The sequence below is a fragment of the Odontesthes bonariensis genome, chromosome 13, assembly GCF_027942865.1.
Source record: "Odontesthes bonariensis isolate fOdoBon6 chromosome 13, fOdoBon6.hap1, whole genome shotgun sequence".
Lineage (NCBI taxonomy): Eukaryota > Metazoa > Chordata > Actinopteri > Atheriniformes > Atherinopsidae > Odontesthes > Odontesthes bonariensis.
The window spans coordinates 36,813,788-36,841,380 of record NC_134518.1 but is presented as its reverse complement, the minus strand read 5'-3'; the positions used below and the strand labels follow the sequence as shown (position 1 = coordinate 36,841,380).

At 42.5% G+C, this 27,593-nt stretch overlaps 1 protein-coding gene across 1 annotated transcript in view; it reads left to right on the top strand.

Annotated features, from left to right (window-relative positions):
- Window positions 1-27,593, top strand: part of glra1 (glycine receptor, alpha 1) — a 209,729-nt gene that overhangs the window by 116,838 nt on the left and 65,298 nt on the right. The window contains exons 3-4 of the mRNA XM_075482019.1: window positions 4,644-4,711; window positions 20,692-20,915. Of these exons, the coding sequence (XP_075338134.1) occupies window positions 4,644-4,711; window positions 20,692-20,915 (292 nt within the window). The remainder of the gene's footprint in view (window positions 1-4,643; window positions 4,712-20,691; window positions 20,916-27,593) is intronic.

The following is a 27,593-nucleotide window of genomic DNA, read 5'->3' as shown; positions in this document are numbered from 1 at the left end:
GCATTGTGTGTGAGAAAGATGCTAAAGCTTTAACTTTACCGCATTGTGTGTGTGAGAAAGATGCTAAAGCTTTAACTTTACCGCATTGTGTGTGAGAAAGATGCTAAAGCTTTAACTTTACCGCATTGTGTGTGTGAGAAAGATGCTAAAGCTTTAACTTTACCGCATTGTGTGTGTGAGAAAGATGCTAAAGCTTTAACTTTACCGCATTGTGTGTGTGAGAAAGATGCTAAAGCTTTAACTTTACCGCATTGTGTGTGAAAAAGATGCTAAAGCTTTAACTTTACCACATTGTGTGTGAAAAAGATGCTACAGAGCTCAGGTGTAACTCGATCACAACAGCACCTTTCAGGTAGCTCGTATTTGGCCAGATGGCAGCTACTGTTTGCCAGCTCTAGTGAGACCAACTCATCAGTGTTTAAACTGTAAGAGCCACAAAGCAAATAATCTGGAAAACTGTGCCAAAACACATGTTCGTGATCACAGAGCTGCAGTCGTGAGCTGTAGCTAGCGCTTAGCTAACGGCGACCTCAGTATAATTCAAACTAAATGTTTTTTTCCATCACAGTTAAATGAATCTGTGTTTTATTTATCGACTCTATTGCTTAAGCACCACATACTGTAAGCTAACTGCTTTTAGATAAACGGAGTCAAACGTTTGAACTTTATCTGAACGTGTGCACGGAACTTTTAAAAAGCCTTTTAACAGCATTACTCTCAGCAGGTGTCCTAACTTGGTCTATATCTTTACAAGGTTTTTATTTGAATACACATCTGACATCTGGTGGCATAAATTGTAAATTGCAACCAACTGAAATTCCCCTCATCAGATTATCAGAGTTTAAAGTTAATTGTCTTGACTCCAGCTTCATGGATCAGAGTCGTGTCACTGTTGGGATCTAACATCTAAAACAAAATACTCCATTAACTCCTGACCTGTTGTTGAAGGGTCAGCAGTCAGAAGGTGGAATATCCTCCAGAGTTCAGTTTAGTAACTGAAGTCAGTGGCTGCCTGTGATTTGTCTCTTAAAGCCGAAATTACGTCCACAAAGTGTGTGTTGGCCTGACTTCCACGTCCCTCCCTGCAGCTCCTCCTTGGCTGCCAAGTGTTTGTACATCCTGGTAATCTGTGGATCAATGCAGCAGCCTGATCTGCTGTTTACTCTCAGCTCCACTGGCTCATCTGAGCACAACCTTGAGCACCTGGTCTCATTCCTGGGAGAGGACAGATGTTTGTGGCCTCCTGTGAAAGGGACGTTGTGGGTTTAATAATGTCCTCTGAGATTTATAAGTCTCAGAGGGGGGGTGGAATTGATTTTTCCATTTTATTTCTAAAAGTCGTAATGAGATATTCACTAGAAAGAAAAGTTTTCACTGGTGTTCAGGTTCTGATGGGAAGCTCGTTTATTCGTCTGTTTAAATCCGCTCTTACAGAACCAGACAGCTACTTTAACTCTTTAGTCATCTGCTCCTCTAACATACAGCCACACACTTCAGTACAAACTTGTGTTTAGTCAAAACAAAAACTATATGTGACAAAAAATGCAACAATTTAGAATTAGGTGAACATGAACTCAGTGTAAATCCAAAGGTTTGTTTGTATTTCTGCCCCAAAGCAGGTAAACGGGCTCTGTAACAACGATTAGAAGGTGCGTTTAGAGGAAAGTCGTGTTGCTTTCCCTACCGTAACTAGGGCCGTAACTAAGGCCGCAACTATGGCCACAACTAAGGCCGTAACTAGGGCCGTAACTAAGGCCGCAACTAAGGCCGCAACTAAGGCCGTAACTAGGGCCGCAACTAAGGCCGCAACTAAGGCCGTAACTAGGGCCGCAACTAGGGCCGCAACTAAGGCCGCAACTAAGGCCGCAACTAAGGCCGCAACTAAGGCCGTAACTAGGGCCGCAACTAAGGCCGCAACCAAGGCCGCAACTAGGGCCGCAACTAGGGCCGCAACTAGGGCCGCAACTAGGGCCGCAACTAGGGCCGCAACTAAGGCCGCAACTAAGGCCGCAACTAAGGCCGTAACTAGGGCCGCAACTAAGGCCGCAACTAAGGCCGTAACTAGGGCCGCAACTAGGGCCGCAACTAAGGCCGCAACTAAGGCCGCAACTAAGGCCGCAACTAAGGCCGCAACTAGGGCCGCAACTAAGGCCGCAACTAAGGCCGTAACTAGGGCCGCAACTAAGGCCGCAACTAAGGCCGCTACTAAGGCCGCAACTAGGGCCGCAACTAGGGCCGCAACTATGGCCGCAACTAAGGCCGTAACTAGGGCCGCAACTATGGCCGCAACTAAGGCCGCAACTAGGGCCGCAACTAGGGCCGCAACTAGGGCCGTAACTAGGGCCGCAACTAGGGCCGCAACTAGGGCCGCAACTAAGGCCGTAACTAAGGCCGCAACTAAGGCCGCAACTAAGGCCGTAACTAAGGCCGCAACTAAGGCCGCAACTAAGGCCGCAACTATGGCCGTAACTAAGGCCGCAACTAAGGCCGCAACTAGGGCCGCAACTAGGGCCGCAACTAGGGCCGTAACGAGGGCCGCAACTAGGGCCGCAACTAGGGCCGCAACTAAGGCCGTAACTAAGTCCGTAACTAAGGCCGCAACTAAGGCCGTAACTAAGGCCGTAACTAAGGCCGTAACTAAGGCCGCAACTAAGGCCGTTACTAAGGCCGCAACTAGGGCCGTAACTAAGGCCGCAACTAAGGCCGCAACTAGGGCCGTAACTAAGGCCGCAACTAGGGCCGTAACTAAGGCCGCAACTAGGGCCGTAACTAGGGCCGTAACTAGGGCCGTAACTAAGGCCGTAACTAGATCAAAATCAAATCGAATCAAATTTATTTGCAGCACATTTCATGTACAAAACAGTTCAAAGTGCTTCACATAAAATAAAAGCATTGCAGCAGGGAGTGTAAGAAGCATTAAAATACATAAAATAATATAAAGAGAAACAAATAAAATCATTAAAATGAATTTAAAAACCAGCAACAGTCCAGATAAGTTCAAAGATAGCGTGCAGATTTCATGCATAGACACATGAGAACAGAAATGTTTTTAACCTGGATTTAAAAATGTCTCCATTTGGTGAAAGTTTAATCTCCACTGGCAGTTTGTTGCACTTGTTTGCAGCATAACAGCTAAATGCTGCTTCTCCATGTTTAGTCTGGACTCTGGACTGGACCAGCTGACCTGAGTCCTTGGATCTCAGAGCTCTGCTGGCTTTATATTCTCTGAACACATCACAGATTGTAAACCATCAGCAGGCTTTTAAAATCTATTCTGTGACTGACTGGAAGCCAGTGTAAAGACTTTAAAGCTGCTGTGATGTGTTCAGATCTCTTAGTCCGGGTTAAAACTCCAGCAGCAGCGTTCTGGATGAGCTGCAGATGTTTAATGCTCTTTGTGGGAAGTCCAGTTAAAAGAGCGTTACAGTGATGGAGTCTGCTGGAGATGAATGCATGGATGAGTTTCTCCTGGAAACCTTTAATTCTGTTGATGTTTCTGAGATGGTAAAAAGCTGCCTAAGGCCGTAACTAAGGCCGTAACTAAGGCTGCTTTCACAGTAGGATGATGGTCCAACAGACTCGGTTGGACTGGAGAATCTCTCTCCTTCATGGGGTTCGCTTTTCTTTCACACTTGACTTTTTAAAGCCGGCTGCACAGCATCATGCAGTTACAACAGCTGATTGTTTGGGGGCGCTGTCGCCCGAAACGAGCACCGACCTGCGAGGAAAAGAGCACGAGGAAGAAGAAGGAAACCCGGCTCACTGATTGGCCAGGACGGAAGCCCTTCAGGATCATACACAACAAACATTGGCTGTGTTCGAAACCGCATACTACATACTACATACTGCATACTGCATACTCATCAATCAGACAGTATGCAGAGCGTTTACCCACAATGCATTTCGCTCCTGCCCGAGCCGAAATCAGCCGGCCTGAAGCTGATTTCTCTTAAGCTCTAAACTCTGTAAACTTTAGCAACATTTGAAACATTTTCAGGTGAGAAAGTAGTCGTTTAGATCCCCAACGTGTTGAAAACCTGACAAAATACCGGCTATTTACAATTTTGTTCCCACGAATTCGGAGCTACTAAAGCTAGCCGCAGTGAGCTAACGCACTTCCTGTTATTTTCACAAAATAAAATACCCGTTGCCTTTTATCATAGGGAAAGCCATTTCCATACAATCGGTGCTTTTGTTTTGAAAACAGGAAGTGAACCTACCCTCGTTGTAGCTAGCTTGAAACTGCCGTTTTGACAGGAAATGACGATCGGCGACGTCACGTTACGTTGCATCTTGGGTAGTCTGAGTATGAGTAGAAACCTCATGATGCATACCCAACATTTCGGAGAATCTAGTATGCATCCGGGAACTTCTGCTTACTCAAACTCGAATACTAACTCAGAAAGTTAGTAGGAGTAGTAGGAGTAGTATGCGGTTTGGAACACAGCCATTAATCCTGTTCTTAGGATTGTTCTGAGTGTGTAGCGATAATGTTGATGCTCTCAGGACTCGACGCCGGCCGGCTGTTAGCCGTGCCTTTGTGTCCACGCCCTGCTCCTGGTGTCGCTGTTTGATGGGTTTTACGTGTCACTCTGAAGAAGCTAACTTCCCTTTTCCCTCTCTTCTCTCTATCATCTCTGCAGGTCCACCTGTAAACGTAACCTGCAACATTTTTATCAACAGCTTCGGGTCCATCGCTGAAACAACGATGGTAAGTGCAGCTCTTCCAGATGTTTTTGTCCTGCTGTCTGTGTGTTTGTCCGCAGATGGAAACTGTCTCGTCTCATCGTGGCCTCATTTTGTTTCGACCTGAAAAAAACGTCATTAATTTGAAACGATGATATTCATCCGAAGTTTCCTTCTTGCTTTAAAGACATTAAAAGCCTGGTGACCTCTCAGAAATGTCTCCAGCTCATTGAGCCCGGCTGCCATTTGCATAACGGCTGCAGCGCTGCTGTCTGCGAGCACTGGAGGGGAAACTTACACTCGTTCATTACACCGAAAGTCCATTAGTGCCGATATAATGGAACCGCCAACCTTCAGAGCAACAAGGCTCAGAGCAGATAGGGCCGCGCTCAACCTCTGTCTGCACATGTCTGACAACGCAAAACATTTGATGCCTTTCCCCCTTTTTAAGCCCAAAAAGAGGTTCCACATTCAGCCGGTCGGCGTGTGAACCCTCTGCAGGGATCTGAGGTCGTGTTGAATCCACAGAAGTGCTGTTAAAGCTGGAGGCTCAGTGTGTTTTTTCATGTTGTGTGCTCCAGATTTATTCCTGTTTTCTTTTAATAACCACTTCTTCTTCTTCTTCTGGGTTGGCTTTACTTCCTGTTTTATTTAGTAGTTTTTGTTTGTCTTGTTCATGCCGGTTAGCTTTGTTTCCTGCCTCTGCTTTAACCAGGTTTATTTAGGTATATTTCTCTTTCTTTATGGATTCAATTCAATTCATTTTTATTTATATCACGCCAAATACAACAAATGTCATCTCAAGGCACTTAAATAATAAAGTCCAATTCAAGCCAATTGGAATTCAATTCAATTATGGATCTCTTTTGTTCTTTGCTGGGAGAAAATAAAATAAAAACTAGGTGTAACGCTACATATCTTTCATTTTAATGATGGAATCTTTTACATTTAATTGCCATTTTTGATTGAAAATCATACTTTTTAATCTTTGTACTGGTGAGTCTGGGCTCCTGTAAACTCTCACATCGGCAGTCGTGCATAAATATGAGGACAGTGTCAAGTAAAACCTTTGTGTATATGGGAAGAAAACATTATTATATGGAACTTATTCATTTGTTAAATATCTATCTTATCTTTTTTAATCTTTTTTATAAAACTAAGAACTTAAATGTGTGTTTATCCTGAAATATTTGAGTTTACTCCCATTTTGACTGATTTCCAGCCTCACATCCTGAGACGTATATCAGATGTGCACACACACTATCAGCACATCAAAGATGTTTTTTTAGTTATTTTTTTTTTTAAATCCAAGGACTTAAATCTCTGAGTTTACGCCCATTTTGACTGATTTCCAGTCTCACATCCTGAGGAACCTTTTGTATCTGCTGAAAGAAAAGTGAAAGAATGCTCCAGTTTTTCAACGGACGCATTGAAGGGAGAAATAAAAACTGAAGTGAATCAGGTTTTATAAACCCAGAGAAATCATTAGACCTGAGAGGGGAAACACGGAGCGAGCAGGAGGACCGTGATGGCGTCAGATCTCAGATATAACGGCGGGATGCTTCCATCCTTAACCAGCACAGGTTGATGCCTTCATTAGCCAGGAGTGCAACCTCCCCCTGTGACTGTAGCATGAAGCCCAAATGCTCAGAGCTACAAGAGCTGGGCTAAAATCTGCTGCGAAAATGGCCTCATTCCCAAGGTGATTGGCTCAAACCGGTCCTCCCAGAGACGGATACAGGCAGAGCGCAGTGATGGATGGAGGGCAGCGCGGTGCTGGTTCAAGTCCCAGCGGTGCACGGCTTCATTCCTGTTCGCTTTGGTCTGCCCTCACACACTTTCACACACTTTCCATCCAGAGTTTTCACCTCGTTTCCCCCACAAACACGAAATCATCAGAAAAGAAGATAGAGAAATAAAAATAATCTCTTTATATATATTTATATATATTTATTAATTATCTTAGAGAAATTTTGAAAAAGTTGCTCAAATCTTTTAAAAATCTGGTTCAGCTGCAGATGTAAACGGCAAGGCATCTTTATTTATACAGCGCATTTCATCCCACAGGCAACTCGATGTGCTTTACATAAAGACAAGGCATTTAAAGAGAGAAAAAAATAGAATAAAAATTAAAACGCAGTTAAAAGCAATCAAAGAAGAGGGGAAAAAGAAAGATATAAACTCAACCATAAGCACAGCGAAAGAGAAATGTTTTTAACATGGATTTAAAAGTGCTTCCAGTTGGGGCTGAATAGAAGTTATTAGTTTAAATTCCCACGTTACTCTGACTCCTTTCCTTCTGTTTGAGCCTTAAACTTCATCACGTTGTGGTCAGGAATGGATGCTGCCTTCAGTTTATTTCTGCTCTCACATGAACTCTGTGACTGATGGGTCTGTGTGCCGGACAACCAGCGGCAGAACCAGATTCTCTGGGTGTTCCTGTTTGGCCAAAGAGACGAATCATGGGATTAATTAGATTAAACATGTTAATCGTTGCCCAGCCCTGGATTTCACCTTTAAGAAAAACTTTTTCTTGAATTTTTTTTCATCAATTTGAAATGAAACGATCAGAATAAAATAAAAACAGTTGGTCAGATTTAAATCATAAATCCAAGAAGATTCCTTTCATGCTTAATATATATATGTATGTATATATATATATATATATATATATATATATATATATATATATATATATATATATATGTGTGTATTTGTGTTTTAATTTGTTGGATGAAAACAATCCACATCGATCATCAAACACGTGAAGTTTGCAACACGTTGACGGTCCACAGCGTCGGTGTTTACTCACTGATAAAATCTCCTTTATTTAATTCGGCTCATGATCCAGGGAGACGTTTGCTCTCCTGATCCTTTTGCAAATTGACTCGGCTGAGCTGTGGTTTGCTCTGCGGTCGCAGCAGATGTGCGTCCCTAATGTCCTGCTGCCACCTGAAGTCCAGCGGCGAGTCATTTTTAAAAAAAAATGTGTTTATTCATTTTCCTTTTCCCACATAAACAAACACAAAACTCCAACACAACACACAATGACTCAGTTACACACAATCAGCATCCATATCGATAAAGACAGTAAAAAAAACTGCATAAATGTGTAAATAAAAGAAAAGAAGAATGGGTGCACAACAATGTGTCCCTTTATTATGACCTTCCAGAGAATCCCTGTAAAAGAATGGAAGATATATTGGGATCAAAGTCATTCCAATAAGGTTTCCAAACCTCGTGACATTGGTTGGAGTTTTAATGTGATACAGAGGCACCAACTCAGACAGCACTTTGTGCCGTCCCTTAACTTTTGGTTCCTTATTGCTAATCCACTGCAATAAAATATGCTTCCTCGCTGAAAATATAAGAATACAAAACATTCTTTGATTTGTTAACCTTTCACCTTTAGCAGGAAGGCCTGATATAAGAAAGAATTATACAATAACTTACTCTCATATGCCAGAAATATTTTCTTTCTTTCTTGGAAAATTTTAAGTTACATAATTCATCATCAAAGTTGATATTTCGAAACTGCATACTTCCATACTGCATAATCATCAGTTAGATAGTATGCAGAGCGTTTACCCACAATGCATCTCGCTCCTGCCCGAGCCGAAATCAGCCGGCCTGAAGCTGATTTCTCTTAAGCTCTAAACTCTGTAAACTTTAGCAACATTTGAAACATTTTCAGGTGAGAAAGTAGTCGTTTAGATCCCCAACGTGTTGAAAACCTGACAAAATACCGGCTGTTTACAATTTTGTTCCCACGAATTCGGCGCTACTAAAGCTAGCCGCAGTGAGCTAACGCACTTCCTGTTATTTTCACAAAATAAAATACCCGTTGCCTTTTATCATAGGGAAAGCCATTACCATACAATTGGTGCTTTTGTTTTGAAAACAGGAAGTGAACCTACCCTCGTTGTAGCTAGCTTGAAACTGCCGTTTTGACAGGAAATGACGATCGGCGACGTCACGTTACGTTGCATCTTGGGTAGTTTGAGTATGAGTAGTAACCTCATGATGCATACCCAACATTTCAGAGAATCTAGTATGCATCCGGGAGCTTAAATAAAGTTAAAGTTAGTAGGAGTAGTGGGAGAAGTAGGCGGTTTCGAACACAGCCAATGAGTTAGATTAGGCTCTCTGATACAGCTGCAGCTTTTCTGTGGTTATTGGAGTTGTTTCTGTCAGAGGAAGAAGAGGACGACTGCAGTCCTTCATGCCTGGTTTACTGTCGGAGTTTAAAATATGCTGAAATGTGCGTGCTTCTGTGTAAGTACGGCACTTCCTCTGCTAATTGTTTCATGGCAGCGGCAGACGATCATTTCAGGTGGAACCGAGCAGTCCGACGGCCTCGTCCTTAAGAACAGAGCGGCCTCGGTGTCAACAACATTTTTAAAAAGCCAATTGCTCAAATGACTGTTCTCTTCCACTTTAAACTCTCGCCTGAAATGACTCATCTGTGCATTCAAATTACTTTTTCATCATTTGAATCCTGGAATGGCCCGCCGACTGTTTCCTGTTTTCTGGCCAGTGAGTTTATTGCTCATCCAGCTGAGAAGTCTCTGACCCACGACCCACGAGGCTTTACAGACAGCTAAACATCTGCAGCGTGGTCGTTGTTAGCCAAAGAAAACAACCTTTATGATGGAATACATTCAGCACAGGCTGGGTGCTGTTACGACTCATGAGCCAGTGCATAATATCATCATTTAGAGGCAGAAACTGTAGATCACAACCAGCTGAATGTCCCCACATGCACCCAAACTGCAGCTACCATGAAGACCGTCAAGCTCCAACCCAGAAAAACATCGTTTGTTGTAGTGAAGTTATATATTTTCAACGTGTTAATGCAATCTGTTAAAAACCAAATTTCCATGATCAAAAGGGGATGTTTTTTAGGAAATCTGGTCCTGCCGGTGCTGGAAATGTTCCTGAGTTTACACAGCAGGAAGAAAATAATCAGTGACTTTAAATATATATTTATTAGGGCTGGGCGAGTTAACTCGTTATTATCGCGTTAAGTCATTAATTATTTAACGTCGATAAATATTTTATCGCGCATTAACACAGGTTTTATTTATTTATTTTTTATCATTTAAAAAAAATTAAAAAATAAGATTTTAATTAATATTTTTCGGGCTTTTGTGCCTTTAATGGAAAGTTCAGAGCGACGGGAAGCAGGGGGCAGAGAGAGGGGGAACAACATGCAGCACAGGCACTTGTACATGGGGCGCCTGCTCAACTCACTACGCCACGGACCCCCCCTGTTTTATTATTTATTTTATTATTGTAAAAGTCTGTTGCTCACAGGCTTTTATTTTGTAAAAGTCTGTCGCTCACAGGCTTTTATTTTGTAAAAGTCTGTCGCTCACAGGCTTTTATTTTGTAAAAGTCTGTCGCTCACAGGCTTTTATTTTGTAAAAGTCTGTCGCTCACAGGCTTTTATTCTGTAAAAGTCTGTTGCTCACAGGCTTTTATTCTGTAAAAGTCTGCTGCTCACAGGCTTTTATTCTGTAAAAGTCTGCTGCTGTCTGCTGTGGAACAGGAAAAGAAAGTAATCGGCGGATCCACCAAACATGGAGAAGGGTACGGAACTTTTACTCGGCCATTTTCATGTTAAAGTTCTTCCAGACGGCGGAGTCGACAGAACCAAAGTCATCTGTAAACACTGCCAAGTTGAATTGTCTTCTCAGCGTAGTAGTTCCAGTCTAAAATATCACTTAAAGGCAAAACACACAACTGATAGCAGCAAGTCATTCAAGGAAACAGACAGTGGAGCGAGGCTTCTACATAAAAACTACAGAAAGATGCTGATGTTAAAAGTGTGTTTGCACAACAAATGTTATGGCACTTTCATTCATATGGCAGCACATTTAAAATAAAGCTAAATGCTAAAAGCTATACGCTACTTTTGGATTCATTTTTGGATTCTGCGTACAAATGTGATTAATCGTGATTAATCAGGGAAATCGGAGCTCGTGGCGAATCACTCGTTACCGGCTGAGCACGGACAGAGAGAGACGTGACTGCCTCAGCCACTGAGCAACGTCTCCACTCACTGAGGAACCCGTCTGAGCATCCAGATCAGATGAGATCCGACTTTATTCATCCTGCTGAGGGGAAGTTTTCATCTCACAGCTGGATACACGATCCCAAACCCAAAGAAAAATCCCATCTGACGGCTGACGTTGAGTCATTTAAACACATCTGCAGGGACGCCCACACTAAACTTTATCTTTTAATTCATTGTCTCGGACCCAAGTTTTTAGCCCTGGACAAAAACAATATTACATTAAGGACCGTTTGGTTTGTAGAGGCTAAAGAAAAGTCAGTGGGTTGATGGAGTGAGCCTGAATCTGAGGCAGATCTCCCACTGAGCTCGTCTGAGATGACACGACGATGACCTGAAACCTGCGGAATCACGAGACCCGCCCGTTGAATTATGTATGAATAACACGCCGAGTGGCGCAGCGTAGTTACGATATATTTAGCCTGTCACTGAGCGCCGTTACCATGACGACGGGTTGTGTTTTAAACCCTAAATTGTGTATAAATGACGCTTTGATGATGAATTGCGTAACTTAAAATGTTCTAAGCAAGAAAGAAATTAAATATTTTATAAGTTATGGTATGAATTTAGTGCAGCCACTTTGTAAAGTTTAGGATTTCACCTTTAAGAAAAACTTTTTCTTTAATTTTTTTTCATCAATTTGAAATAAAAACGATCAGAATGAAATAAAAACATTTGGTCAGATTTAAATAAGAAATCCAAGAAGATTCCTTTCATGCTTAAATGTATTTGTGTTTTAATTTGTTGGATAAAAGTGTCACTGTGCGCCGTTACCATGACGACGGGTCACGTTTTAAACCCTAAAATGTGTTTAAATGGCACAGAAGTGTGCTTTTATGTGATTCACCATGATGTCCCATCGGATCTGTACAGGGAACAAACACAGGGGATGTCATGCAGAGGGCGTGGACTAACTTAGATAATGAGAACATCACTGAATACACTGAGTTTATTAAGCATTAGTCTGAATTTAAATGTTTACTGTCCATCTGGTGGCGTACGAGCTTCTTTGTATCAAGTTATTTGGGCTTTCTTCCTCTTCCTGGAACTGAAAACATAATTATCTTTATTTCTGAGCGCCTCCATCAGGACCCGTTGGGCCCAGCTTTTGCCCTTTCCGAGCTAATATCAAACTGCAGGCGTGTTGGTGACTGATGATGCTGACAGGAGCTGCTCGCTCTCCTCTTTCCTTCTCTGCATCAGCACACTCTCTCCTCATTTCTGCACCGTTTCAGGTTATTCATCATTTTCTCAAGCAGAGGGAAAGGTGGCTCGTTCAGGAAAGGCCACGCTCGTTTGTTTGGTGGGAGATATTTACTGTAATAAACAGGGATAAACAGAGGGGGGGGGGGGCATCGCCATGCGCACGCACGTACGGCACATTGGCTGATTGCTCCTTTAAATGCCACCTGCTGGGGCTGCTGGCATGGCTGTTCTCATCCCTGCAAAGCTTTTCTGCTACACCACGCTGCCTAATGATGACTTCAGCCCGGCCAAACCGGCCAAGCTCCATATTCTGAGAATAATTGACAATTAGGGAGATGGAGGGCGAGCTAAATGCCAACTCCACACCGAGGAGACTCCGTCTCTGATTGGGAAGGTTGTACCATAAAACCAGGGGAACAGCAGCCTGACCGACCAGCCTGTACGTACAGAGCTGTGTGTGAGGAAGATGAAGAGACGGGGGGACGAAGAAAAACTCCTTTTTAAAATCCTTACGTCAGTTAGGAAACCGCTCGGTTAAAACTTATGAAAATACAACGACTTTATGGATGATAAAACCCAACCACGGCTTTAACAAAGACTAGATAGATAGATAGATAGATACTTTATTAATCCCAATTTGGGAAATTGTTTTGTTGCAGCAGCATACAGTAAAAGATATGAAAACAATTAAAGTAGTAAAAACAAGCGAATAGAATAAAATAAATAAATAAATAAAAATAGTGAATAAACATTCGCTATGTACAAATCTACAGTATTTATTTATTTATTTTTTGAATGAATGAATGAGTGAGTTTATTTAAAGGACAGCATGCAATACCATAAATCAGCCATTTCATGAACAACAACAACAACAAGATGGTTACATCGCATTTAGCAGAAGTGCTATTTTCCATCCGTAGTCCTTAAAGGGGGATGGGGTAAGGAGTACAATTATTATCATTTTTTTTCCTTTCTTTATTTAAAAAAACAACCTAATTACCAGTGGGTCTATTTGAATAATTTTAATTTGTTCATTTCTGAATTATACATTTTGATTCATATTTTATTTAATATTTTCTTTTAAAAAGTCTTTAAAGGATAAGACCGTTTTTTTGACATTGGGCCCTTGATTTCACATTATAACATGATGTTCTACTCACCCCTGCTTGTTGTTGAACATTTGGAGCTGTTCCGAAGATATTCGCGAGGCGTCTGGCTGCTCTCTTGAGATATTCGGCCATGAAACGGTTTCCTATGGGCAAGCTTATACAGGTACAAACTATGCTGTTTATAATTTATTAATTACTGTACACTAGCACTGATAACGTGGAGGTGCGTCGCTTACTTAAAAAAATCCGGGTTACTAATTTTGAATTTTAGCCGAATGAATAAATAGGCAGCAGGTCTGTGGGCTGTCTGTGGCAGTAGCACGACGATGACGTCAGTAACACCCACTTTACGACAAAAAATCAAAATTACAATAACCCGGATTTTTTTTAAGTAAGCGACGCATCTCCACGTTATCAGTGCTAGTGTAGAGTAATTAATAAATTATAAACAGCATAGTTTGTGCCTGTATGAGCTTGCCCATAGGAAACCGTTTCATGGCCGAATATCTCAAGAGAGCAGCCAGACGCCTCTCGAATATCTTCGGAACAGCTCCAAATGTTCAACAACAAGCAGGGGTGAGTAGAACATCATGTTATAATGTGAAATCAAGGGCCCAATGTCAAAAAAACGGTCTTATCCTTTAAGAAGCCTGATTAAAAAAAAAAATAATAATTAATAAATTAAATTAAATAAAAATAAAAAACAATTATCAGTGGGAGCACGTCTGTTTTAATAGTAGGTGCATTTTAAATTGTTTGGTGAAATCTTTGATGTTTATGCAGGACTTGTGTTGAGGGAGTTCATTCCATTCTTTTATAGCTATATGTGTTAATGTGCGGCAGCTGCCTGAGAAATCTCAGAGGAAGTCGGGTCATTTTAATAATGGAAAAATGGGAAAAACTAGTAATTATCTTCAAAGAATATTTGGCCTCATGAGAATGAAAATGTAAAAGGTAACGATGGCGTCCATGACAGTATGGTTTCATTGTAAAAGCATTTTTGTAACCATAACCCAGTGATGTTATTTTCTAAAGCCAACCAGGAAGTGACACGTTTCCTTATGTTTAAATGTAACGAAGGCAACCAGGAAGTGACACGTTTCCTTATGTTTAAATGTAACGAAGGCAACCAGGAAGTGACACGTTTCCTTATGTTTAAATGTAACGAAGGCAACCAGGAAGTGACACGTTTCTTTATGTTTAAATGTAACGAAGGCAACCAGGAAGTGACATGTTTCTTTATGTTTAAATGTAACAAAGGCAACCAGGAAGTGACACGTTTCCTTATGTTTAAATGTAACGAAGGCAACCAGGAAGTGACACGTTTCTTTATGTTTAAATGTAACGAAGGCAACCAGGAAGTGACACGTTTCTTTATGTTTAAATGTAACGAAGGCAACCAGGAAGTGACACGTTTCCTTGTTTAAATGTAACGAAGGCAACCAGGAAGTGACACGTTTCCTTGTTTAAATGTAACGAAGGCAACCAGGAAGTGACACGTTTCCTTGTTTAAATGTAACGAAGGCAACCAGGAAGTGACACGTTTCCTTATGTTTAAATGTAACGAAGGCAACCAGGAAGTGACACGTTTCCTTATGTTTAAATGTAACGAAGGCAACCAGGAAGTGACACGTTTCCTTATGTTTAAATGTAACGAAGGCAACCAGGAAGTGACACGTTTCCTTGTTTAAATATAACGAAGGCAACCAGGAAATGACATGTTTCTTTATGTTTAAATGTAACGAAGGCAACCAGGAAGTGACACGTTTCCTTATGTTTAAATGTAACAAAGGCAACCAGGAAGTGACACGTTTCCTTGTTTAAATGTAACAAAGGCAACCAGGAAGTGACACGTTTCCTTATGTTTAAATGTAACGAAGGCAACCAGGAAGTGACACGTTTCCTTATGTTTAAATGTAACAAAGGCAACCAGGAAGTGACACGTTTCCTTATGTTTAAATGTAACAAAGGCAACCAGGAAGTGACACGTTTCCTTATGTTTAAATGTAACAAAGGCAACCAGGAAGTGACACGTTTCCTTGTTTAAATATAACGAAGGCAACCAGGAAATGACTGTTTCTTTATGTTTAAATGTAACGAAGGCAACCAGGAAGTGACACGTTTCCTTATGTTTAAATGTAACAAAGGCAACCAGGAAGTGACACGTTTCCTTGTTTAAATGTAACAAAGGCAACCAGGAAGTGACACGTTTCCTTATGTTTAAATGTAACAAAGGCAACCAGGAAGTGACACGTTTCCTTGTTTAAATGTAACAAAGGCAACCAGGAAGTGACACGTTTCCTTGTTTAAATGTAACGAAGGCAACCAGGAAGTGACACGTTTCCTTGTTTAAATGTAACGAAGGCAACCAGGAAGTGACACGATTCCTTGTGTTTACATGTAACCAAGGCAACCAGGAAGTGACACGTTTCCTTGTGTTTACGTGTAACCAAGGCAACCAGGAAGTGACACGTTTCCTTGTGTTTACATGTAACCAAGGCAACCAGGAAGTGACACGTTTCCTTGTTTAAATGTAACGAAGGCAACCAGGAAGTGACACGTTTCCTTGTTTAAATGTAACGGAGGCAACCAGGAAGTGGCACGTTTCCTTGTGTTTACATGTAACAAAGGCAACCAGGAAGTGACACGTTTCCTTGTTTAAATGTAACGAAGGCAACCAGGAAGTGACACGATTCCTTGTGTTTACATGTAACCAAGGCAACCAGGAAGTGACACGTTTCCTTGTGTTTACATGTAACCAAGGCAACCAGGAAGTGACACGTTTCCTTGTGTTTACGTGTAACCAAGGCAACCAGGAAGTGACACGTTTCCTTGTGTTTACATGTAACCAAGGCAACCAGGAAGTGACACGTTTCCTTGTTTAAATGTAACGGAGGCAACCAGGAAGTGGCACGTTTCTTTATGTTTAAATGTAACAAAGGCAACCAAGAAAACAGTGTCCATGAAGCTCTAACCGTGATTGTTTTTTTAACGAAGTAATCCCATCCCAATCTGTCTGATGCACGAGTGATGTGCAGTTTAAATTCGTTTTAGGTGTAAAAAAAATGAGCTTTTCTTCTGTCTGTGTAGCTGATTCAATGGTTTGTTTCCCATCAACCGTCCTCCCTCATTCTCCAAACTGTTTATTGCACAGATGAGACCAACTTCTCATAAGAACTTCATTAATGTCACTTAAAGAAATAAAGAAAGCAGAATACTAACCCATTAATAAGCACTTTGTGCCTTATTAATACACCTTAGCAGCAACAGAAACACTCGTTATCAGCCTGAGTTTGAAATGCATACATCCAGCCTCGCCTTCCACACCTACTACTCCATCACTCATTCCCGTACCCCTCTGTGTCGCCTCGCTCGGTCTTCCCATCTGGCCGTAAAACTGAAGCACAATGACCTTCAGCTGCCAGGACTCTGACATCCATCTGCCTGTATTTGCCTATTTCTGGCAGCTGCCTTTTTTTTGTTGTATTGTGCTTTTTAAAAATGAGACAATTCACGACACTTTTTCTTCATTTTTGCTTAGTTTTAACAGCCAAACAACAATGAATACAACACTTAAGGATCAACTCTAAAATAACCATGTAGAGTATTTTAAAAAGGCCAAAAGCTGAGCTGTTTCAAGGTTGAGTGGAAATCTGAGGCTTCACAGGCTCACAGGCCAGTGAAAAAAAGCTCTGGTGTAGCCTGAGGCTGTAACTTGCTATGATCAGTAAAATATCTTGTGCTCACATAAAGGAGAAAATGACATATGGATGAAGACCCATAACCACCTGCTCACCAAAGCATGAAATCCTGTCCATCACTCCATTGCTGCATCGGTCAGAGTCTGTGGATCTGCTCCTCTGTGGGGAGTTACAGCATCTTGAGTCAGCAGTGCGATGACCCATGTGGAGCATATTTTCCCTTTCCCACATCTCTGGGTTTTTTTATAATGGGAAAGTCACTTTGTTGGAAGCATTTTACATTTGTCTTTTCAAGGATTTTTCCTTCATAACTTTTGCAGTTTTGTTGTAAATTTGATTTTTCTGCCAAATCAATTTCCCTCCAATCTGCTGCGTCTGCCTCAGAGACCCCGAACACCCCAGAGAAACCAGCTTTGTTGTCTTATGCATTTTTTACTACTTTATATTTTAGCTTCTGCATTCTTTTATTATTTTACTGCCAAAATCAGTGTTCAGTTATGACCCAGAGAGCTTGAATAAGGGCTTCTCTTTAGCTCTCGTCCAAAAGGCTTCTTCAGTTCTGATACGAACCAAGAAGAAGTCCAGTTACTCCTATTCGAACTCTGAGTATTAACCGGAGAAGCTACATCATCTCCAGCTTGTTTGTGAGAAGTTTTAATGCCAGTAAAACCAGGATCTTTGCCTAATCCTAAGCAAATAGTTTCTGATACTAAACTTAAACATGAAAAGAGAGACTTTCATTTTACTTTTCAATTCAATTCAGTTAGATTTTTGTGGCTCCAAATCACAACAAATTGTCATATCAGGGATTCTTGTCTTTCCGCCACAATAATAGTTATTAATAATAGTTATAAAAGTAGGGCTGGGCAACGATTAAAATGTTTAATCTAATTAATCTCATGATTTCCCTGATTAATCACGATTAATCTCATTTGTACGCAGAATCCAAAAATGAATCCAAAAGTAGCGCATAGCTTTTAGCATTTAGCTTTATTTTAAATGTGCTGCCATATGAATGAAAGTGCCATAACATTTGTTGTGCAAACACACTTTTAACATCAGCATCTTTCTGTAGTTTTTATGTAGAAGCCTCGCTCCACTGTCTGTTTCCTTGAATGACTTGCTGCTATCAGTTGTGTGTTTTGCCTTTAAGTGATATTTTAGACTGGAACTACTACGCTGAGAAGACAATTCAACTTGGCAGTGTTTACAGATGACTTTGGTTCTGTCGACTCCGCCGTCTGGAAGAACTTTAACATGAAAATGGCCGAGTAAAAGTTCCGTACCCTTCTCCATGTTTGGTGGATCCGCCGATTACTTTCTTTTCCTGTTCCACAGCAGCAGACTTTTACAAAATAAAAGCCCGTGAGCAACAGACTTTTACAAAATAAAAGCCTGTGAGCAACTGACTTTTACAAAATAAAAGCCTGTGAGCAACAGACTTTTACAAAATAAAAGCCCGTGAGCAACAGACTTTTACAAAATAAAAGCCTGTGAGCAACAGACTTTTACAAAATAAAAGCCCGTGAGCAACAGACTTTTACAAAATAAAAGCCTGTGAGCAACAGACTTTTACAAAATAAAAGCCTGTGAGCAACAGACTTTTACAATAATAAAATAAATATTAAAACTATTTAATAAAATTATTTAACACCGATTAAATATTTATCGGCACTAAATAATTAACAAGTTAACGCGATAATAACGAGTTAACTCGCCCAGCCCTATTATAAACAATAATGTCTCTTTTATAATAACAATAAAGCAGGTTTTGTCTGAATCTACAGTGTATTCTGATTAGTAGAAACATAAATTGATCTTTCTTCCTCATCACATGGTTTTAACTGTGAGATGAGACACGACTGGAAACCAACGAATGAAACGAAAGCTGCAAACATGTTGATTTTTTTGCATGTAGAACCAATTCTGTGCTTTAATTCTGACCATTCGCTGGTGAGAGCACAGAGGAAAAGAGAGGAATGGAGAGAAGTAGAAAAGAGCAATGACTGCTAAAAAAAATTGTGAAGCCTTGGAGTCTTAAAATAGCAATCTCTCACATGAAGGTCAGTGGATTTACTGCCTTCTGACATCTCCTGCGTCCTGCTTATAAGCATCTGTGGCCAAATGCACACCAGAGGCATGGAAAGTGTGAAGAAGTATGCATGGAAGTCACATATTCATGTTCTGCGCTGCTGCAGCTAACTATAGCTAGCTATAGCTAGCTACAGCTGTGTCACAGTCTGCCGTGAGATTGGATTGGCCGACCAGATGACACGTGAAAGATGAGCAGTGACCGAGACAAAAGGAAAGTTGAGCAGCATTAAAAAGTACAGGTGGTCAGATGGAAGAAGACGTTTGGTCTCCAAGGTTGCAGTTGTGTAACTCCATTACCAAACTTTTCCAGACCACTAATAAACCTCCTTTCGTGACAGTATAAACCAGTACAAACCAGTACAAACCCGTACAAACCAGTATTAACCAGTATAAACCCGCACAAACCAGTACAAATCAGTACAAACCGGTATAAACCAGTAAAAAACAGTACAAACCAGTACAGACCAGTATAAACCAGTACAAATCAGTATAGACCGATACGAATCAGTACAAACCGGTAGTAAAAAAAAACAGTACAAACCAGTATAAAACCAGTACAAAACCAGTACAAACCAGTACAAACCAGTAAAAAAAACAGTACAAACCGGTATAAACCAGTAACAAACCAGTACAAACCTGTACAAACCCGTACAAACCAGTATAAACCAGTACAAATCAGTATAGACCGATACGAATCAGTACAAACCGGTACAAAACCAGTAAAAAAAACAGTACAAACCGGTATAAACAGTAACAAACCAGTAAAAACCGGTAGTAAAAAACAGTGCAAACCCGTACAAATCAGTACAAACCAGTATAAACCAGTACAAACCCGTACAAACCAGTATAAACCCGTACAAACCAGTACAAATCAGTACAAACCGGTATAAACCAGTAAAAAACAGTACAAACCGGGAAAAACCAGTACAGACCAGTATAAACCAGTACAAATCAGTATAGACCGATACGAATCAGTACAAACCGGTAGTAAAAAAACAGTACAAACCAGTACAAAATCAGTACAAAACCAGTACAAACCCGTACAAACCTGTACAAATCAGTACAAACCAGTATAAACCAGTATAAACCAGTACAAACCCGTACAAACCAGTACAAATCAGTACAAACCGGTATAAACCAGTAAAAAACAGTACAAACCGGGACAAACCAGTACAGACCAGTATAAACCAGTACAAATCAGTATAGACCGATACGAATCAGTACAAACCGGTACAAACCGGTAGTAAAAAAACAGTACAAAACCAGTATAAACCAGTAAAAAAACAGTACAAACCGGTATAAACCGGTACAAACCAGTAAAAAAAAAACAGTATAAACCAGTACAAACTAGTATAAACCAGTACAAACCGGTACAAGCCATTGAGGATCGTCACATTCTCAGCTCCGCAGTCATGCATTTGTCCCCAGCCTCTTTGGTCCTAACACCTCCTCAGCTCTCTGGTCCTGGTTCCTCCCTCTAACACCTCCTCAGCTCTCTGGTCCTGGTTCCTCCCTCTAACACCTCCTCAGCTCTCTGGTCCTGGTTCCTCCCTCTAACACCTCCTCAGCTCTCTGGTCCTGGTTCCTCCCTCTGACACCTCCTCAGCTCTCTGGTCCTGGTTCCTCCCTCTAACACCTCCTCAGCTCTCTGGTCCTGGTTCCTCCCTCTAACACCTCCTCAGCTCTCTGGTCCTGGTTCCTCCCTCTAACACCTCCTCAGCTCTCTGGTCCTGGTTCCTCCCTCTAACACCTCCTCAGCTCTCTGGTCCTGGTTCCTCCCTCTGACACCACATCCCTTTTGCTTTCCGCCTCCTTGCAGGACTACCGGGTGAACATCTTCCTCAGGCAGCAGTGGAACGACCCTCGGCTGGCTTACAGCGAGTATCCCGACGACTCGCTGGACCTCGACCCGTCCATGTTGGACTCCATTTGGAAACCCGACTTGTTCTTTGCCAACGAGAAGGGGGCCAACTTCCACGAGGTCACCACCGACAACAAGCTGCTGCGCATCTCTAAAAACGGCAACGTGCTGTACAGCATACGGTGAGTGGAAGCTGCTTATTAAACCGATTAAACTGATTACTGCGGCGTGGGCGGAGTCTAAAGATGTCGCTTCCTTTGGTCTGTGACCCTCGGACAGTGTGTTGGTCCCTGATTTTATATACTGAGCCACAAACCAAAGTGAGTTTTCTAAGGTTTAGACCAATGGGATCCTTTATTAAGGTAACCAGGAGTCTATACTTCCTCCTCTCTTTATGAATTCACAGACTTTTGACTTTTTGTGGATCCGCTCTGTGTGATAAACTGGCCTGAAGTTGGAGGTTTCCACAGCATTTCGTGTTATTTGCAGATGAGGTGGGAGATGTAACCCGGTAACATAAAGCTGTGTTTGAGAGGATCTAGTGGATCCCACCGAGCCCGTCCTGTCGGACCTGGAGGAACATTTGGATCCTTTTATAATCCGTCGTCTTAAAGACTCAACCAAAATATTATGTTTTAACACCGATGACCAGTTTATCATAAGATTTTAGGAATTATTATGAGGTTTTAAAATGATATTTTAGGAATTAATGGATTAAAACCAGAGATGCGACCAAGTCACACATGTGCAAGTCTCAAGTCATTTTTTCTTGGGCAAGTCAAAGTCAAGTCACCTTATTTTTGTAATTTTACCTGCAGAATCTGATCTTAATAAAGTGAAAACACAAAGATATAAGTAACTGTCAGTCAACATCATTGGCCAATGTGTCCAACCTGTCCACCCCGTATCATTTTAAGCTAACGTTAGCTAACTACCGGCTAGGCTAACAGGATAATATTAGCTAATTTGACAGCACTTACTGGTCAGAATGGATCTTCAAATGACGAACAAAGTTGGAAGTTGTCGTCTGGCTGTCTGAGATGTTGATGCTGCATGTCTTGCACTGAGCTGTTCGTCTTTTGCCCTCAAAATGGTGATTACGAAAGCCGAAGACAACGACTCTCGAGTTGATGAATGAGGAGTCGTGTACGCGCATCTGGCGTGCACGTAGACGTGCACGAGTTCTCATGTGTTTTGATGGGGCGGGACAGGAAGTTGAATAACTTTTTATTTTTCGGTTAAAAAATAAGCATTTCTTGCATTTTGCGACTACGGAGGTCACCGTTTTCAACGTCAAGCGTTCTGATAGATCATGTAAACTCTTAAAATGCCAAAAAGTAGGACTTTACGTATGACAACAACAAATCCTGCAGACTGCAGCTTTAAGCTAAATCAGCTTCAGGCCGGCTGATTTCGGCTCGGGCAGGAGCGAAATGCATTGTGGGTAAACGCTCTGCATACTGTCTGATCGATCAGTATGTAGTATGCAGTATGCGGTTTTGAACACAGCCTTCTGTAGCTAATCTAAATTCACTGTAAGGTTATTTTTTATCTCACATTTGTGGAACTGGAAGATTCTAAAAGCCTTTTCGAGGATGTTTCGAGCATCCATTTCCTCTTTTTCTTTATAAACTCTAAAAGCTTGACTGGAAAGCTCCTCTGCTAATGGAATAAATATGGACTGTGATTGATTGAAAATCAGTTTTAACTCCCGATTGATGCGGTTCCTCTGAAACTTTAAGCGAATTGCATCCCGGGGACCGTCGCCTCCTGCTTTAGTCCTATTGCATCAGAGCTGCCAGCTTTTATTTCCTTCTGTCCCTTTTTTTTTCTCCTTTTAGTATTTCCAAGATATCCCATTCAAGGCTGGCAGAGTTATGGCCCCTTTCAGCCTGCCAGGGCTTTCTTCTCCTGGCTTTTATTGCGCCCGCTCGGGGCAAATGAAAAGGCGCAGTCGGTAATCTACTCGGCCTGTTAGTATTCCAGCTGTGATTCCGATCCGTTATCAGCCTCAGTTTTCACCTTCATGTCCAGCAGGAGTGAGATTGGCCTTTTATAAATGTCGCTGGGCTGCGCTCATCTTTTAGCCCGACACCGTCAGAATGAACCCGAGTGGATCAGCCTGATCTCAGAGGATATTAAACTGTCCCGGGAAGCAGAGCAGCGGCTGTTGTAAATGTTGTTTACTCGGTTTTTTATGTTTTTTATGTTCGGTGTGAGAAGTTGTGACGGATGGCGGCTTCTCCTCCAGGATCGGAGTGAACTTTAAGATTAGATGAGCAGATCTGCTGCTGCACCTCAGACACGAGGACAAACGTCCGATCGGCTTCATCAATCTCAGAGGCTGATCAGCGAGCGCTCAGAGGTTAAGATACCAAAAGTTTCCTCCGTGTTTTCTCTAACTCCGGGAGGCTGCAGTGCGTGAGCTCTCCCTGTATTTACTGCTCCATCTCGGGCTTTTCCATTCCAGCCAGCTCCATCTTTGCAGGCTGCAAACCAATCTCAGACATGCTGAGAGGGAAGAATGTAAATCTACACATTCTGTTGACCTCATTTACTCTTCTATCAGCTGTTTGCCCCCAGCTTAAACTGCATTTTCCATGACAAACATCACCTTTGAAGGCAGGAATTATTCTCCAACTTGACCGCCTCCTTATCCCCCCGGGCTTCTCTCTCCTCCTCGGTGGTCAGGGTACTAAAGTATAATCCGTTTTTCTGTCAAAACCAAAAGAACGGAAACAGCTGTCCTTTTTTTCCATTTTCCGTTTTAAACCAAAAAAACGGAAAAAATGGATTTTGCTGTCTTCATAAAAAAACAAAATCAAATAACGGCTCAAATTTGGTTTTTGGAAATTACTTTTCTCATTTTTCGTTTCTTACATACGAACATGACGGCGGGCAGACCGGAAGCAGAATCAATCAATCAATCAATCAATCAATCAATCAATCAAATGTATTTATATAGCACATTACATATACAGAACAATTCAAAGTGCTTTACATAAAAAAAAAGCATTGCAGCAGGGAGTGGAAGAAGCATTAAAAATACATAAAAGAATATAAAGAGAAACAAATAAAGTAATTTAAATTAATTAAAAGAATATAAAGAGAAACAAATAAAATAATTAAAAGAATATAAAGAGAAACAAATAAAATCATTGAAATTAATTTAAAAACAAGCAACAGTCCAGATAAGTTCAAAGATATCGTGCAGATTTCATGCATAGACACATGAGAACAGAAATGTCTTTAACCTGGATTTAAAAATGTCTCCATTGGGTGAAAGTTTAATCTCCACTGGCAGTTTGTTCCACTTGTTTGCAGCATAACAGCTAAATGCTGCTTCTCCATGTTTAGTCTGGACTCTGGACTGGACCAGCTGGCCTGAGTCCTTGGATCTCAGAGCTCTGCTGGCTTTATATTCTCTGAACATGTCACAGATGTGAAGCGGAAGTGACTTATAACAACGCCAAAATAAAAGTAGCGTGCTGATTTAATATCAAACATGTTCACCGCTTTTTATCCACCCATTGTAGGGAGTAGGCTGCATTTATTTTAGTTGAGGGAAACTACAACAGCTGGTTGTTTGGGACAACATGATAGCCTATATAAAATGATTATTTTAGCTCATGCTGCCGCAGCCTGATTGGTTGCCGGGTCTGCATTGAGCAGTGGGACTTTGAGGCAAAGAGCTTCCCAATAACAGGAATTGAGGAGACTGTTTCCATCTTAAAAGACACGATGACGTGATTAGTTAACTGAAAATCTTTTCTTTTTTTCTTTTTTTTTTTGTTCATAATGGATCAAAAGAGGCGAACTATTCCTTTAACTAATAAAGGACTTCATTGGATTTTAATTAATTTGACAGAATAACAATGAATTGCATTTAAGGAGATTATAATCGAATGAATTTAGTTGTAAAATTGTAAAACCTCTCCAGATAAAGCCGAACTGAAGTGAGATGAAACGATAGATCAGATAGTGATCATTGTGTCCAACATTAAAAACAGCAGAAACCAACACAGTGACTCCATGCCACTTTACCTGTCTTCATGCTTTGACCCGTCAGCTCCACATCTGGTGTATTACAGCATATTGTTTCTGAGTTACGGTCACATTTATGGGGAAACAGACTTTAAAGCAGAGCGTGCATCACTGCCTCTGACGTTCAGGCCCACAACCGAGGGCCTCGATGCTGAGCTGGGTGCTTAGAAACGGTCAAACAGCGGTTCATGCTATGGTGGAAGCCTTCATCTTAAGAAAAACAGCACCGCGTGGCACTTTGTCATGCAAAGTCACTTCAGATCCGCTCAACCGGCACGACTGTATCGGGCTGCGGTTTGAATTCTGTTCAGCGACTCGAACAAATGCTGTTTTACACAGCAAGTGGTTTCAGCCGCTGAAAAAAATGCGATGAATCAATCTGTCGGGCTGAGCAAGATTCCAGGGAAACTGGATTAGCTCCTCGGCTGAACCTCTGGGGACAGATAAAGTGATTTGCTTTATCTCCAGTCAGTAGGAATCCCCTTGTTTTTACATTTAGATGATTTAAAGATGCGTTCTGAGTTCTGTGTAATGCTGAAGAAAGAAGGGATATCCACAGATTTAAAAAAGCAACGGCAGGTTTAAAGGTTCCTCTTTATGCACCGTTCCAGGAGGTGAGGAAGGTAGAAAACACCGTCAGCGTTTGGTGTCACGATGCGGCAGAAACAGCTGAGCTCGTTTCACAGAAAGTGGGACATCTGTGAGGGAAACATATTCAGCATCCTGTCAAAGAGGCGCCGCCATGTGCAGACGGGGCGAAGTTTTCCTGGAGCGTCAGGCCGGCCGACGTGCTGTCACAGCGGGGGTCCTTAAAGAGTCCTATCAGCTTCTGCTCATCACAACAACCCGCTGACAGCCACAGAACTGGGGCAGGACAGGGTTCCTGCTGGGGAAATGATCCCAGTTCAGCCAGGGTTCCTGCTGGGGAAATGATCCCACTTCAGACAGGGTTCCTGCTGGGAAATGATCCCAGTTCAGCTAGGGTTCCTGTTGGGGAAATGATCCCAGTTCAGCCAGGGTTGCTGTTGGAAATGATCCCAGTTCAGCTAGGGTTCCTGTTGGAAATGATCCCAGTTCAGCCAGGGTTCCTGTTGGAAATGGTCCCAGTTCAGCCAGGGTTCCTGTTGGAAATGATCCCAGTTCAGACAGGGTTCCTGCTGGGGAAATGATCCCAGTTCAGCCAGGGTTCCTGTTGGAAATGATCCCAGTTCAGCCAGGGTTCCTGCTGGGGAAATGATCCCAGTTCAGCCAGGGTTCCTGCTGGGGAAATGATCCCAGTTCAGCCAGGGTTCCTGCTGGAAATGATCCCAGTTCAGCCAGGGTTCCTGCTGGGGAAATGATCCCAGTTCAGCCAGGGTTCCTGCTGGGGAAATGATCCCAGTTCAGCCAGGGTTCCTGCTGGAAATGATCCCAGTTCAGCCAGGGTTCCTGTTGGAAATGATCCCAGTTCAGCCAGGGTTCCTGTTGGGGAAATGATCCCAGTTCAGCCAGGGTTCCTGCTGGGGAAATGATCCCACTTCAGACAGGGTTGCTGTTGGAAATGATCCCAGTTCAGCTAGGGTTCCTGTTGGGGAAATGATCCCAGTTCAGCCAGGGTTCCTGTTGGGGAAATGATCCCAGTTCAGCCAGGGTTCCTGCTGGGGAAATGATCCCAGTTCAGCCAGGGTTCCTGCTGGGGAAATGATCCCACTTCAGACAGGGTTCCTGCTGGGAAATGATCCCAGTTCAGCCAGGGTTGCTGTTGGAAATGATCCCAGTTCAGCTAGGGTTCCTGTTGGGGAAATGATCCCAGTTCAGCCAGGGTTCCTGTTGGAAATGATCCCAGTTCAGCCAGGGTTCCTGTTGGAAATGGTCCCAGTTCAGCCAGGGTTCCTGTTGGAAATGATCCCAGTTCAGACAGGGTTCCTGCTGGGGAAATGATCCCAGTTCAGCCAGGGTTCCTGTTGGAAATGATCCCAGTTCAGCCAGGGTTCCTGCTGGGGAAATGATCCCAGTTCAGCCAGGGTTCCTGCTGGGGAAATGATCCCAGTTCAGCCAGGGTTCCTGCTGGAAATGATCCCAGTTCAGCCAGGGTTCCTGCTGGGGAAATGATCCCAGTTCAGCCAGGGTTCCTGCTGGGGAAATGATCCCAGTTCAGCCAGGGTTCCTGCTGGAAATGATCCCAGTTCAGCCAGGGTTCCTGTTGGAAATGATCCCAGTTCAGCCAGGGTTCCTGTTGGGGAAATGATCCCAGTTCAGCCAGGGTTCCTGCTGGGGAAATGATCCCACTTCAGACAGGGTTGCTGTTGGAAATGATCCCAGTTCAGCTAGGGTTCCTGTTGGGGAAATGATCCCAGTTCAGCCAGGGTTCCTGTTGGAAATGATCCCAGTTCAGCCAGGGTTCCTGTTGGAAATGATCCCAGTTCAGCCAGGGTTCCTGTTGGGGAAATGATCCCAGTTCAGCCAGGGTTCCTGTTGGGAAATGATCCCAGTTCAGACAGGGTTCCTGCTGGGGAAATGATCCCAGTTCAGCCAGAGTTCCTGCTGGGGAAATGATCCCAGTTCAGCCAGGGTTCCTGTTGGAAATGATCCCAGTTCAGCCAGGGTTCCTGCTGGGGAAATGATCCCAGTTCAGCCAGGGTTCCTGCTGGGGAAATGATCCCAGTTCAGCCAGGGTTCCTGCTGGGGAAATGATCCCAGTTCAGCCAGGGTTCCTGCTGGAAATGATCCCAGTTCAGCCAGGGTTCCTGCTGGGGAAATGATCCCAGTTCAGCCAGGGTTCCTGCTGGAAATGATCCCAGTTCAGCCAGGGTTCCTGCTGGGGAAATGATCCCAGT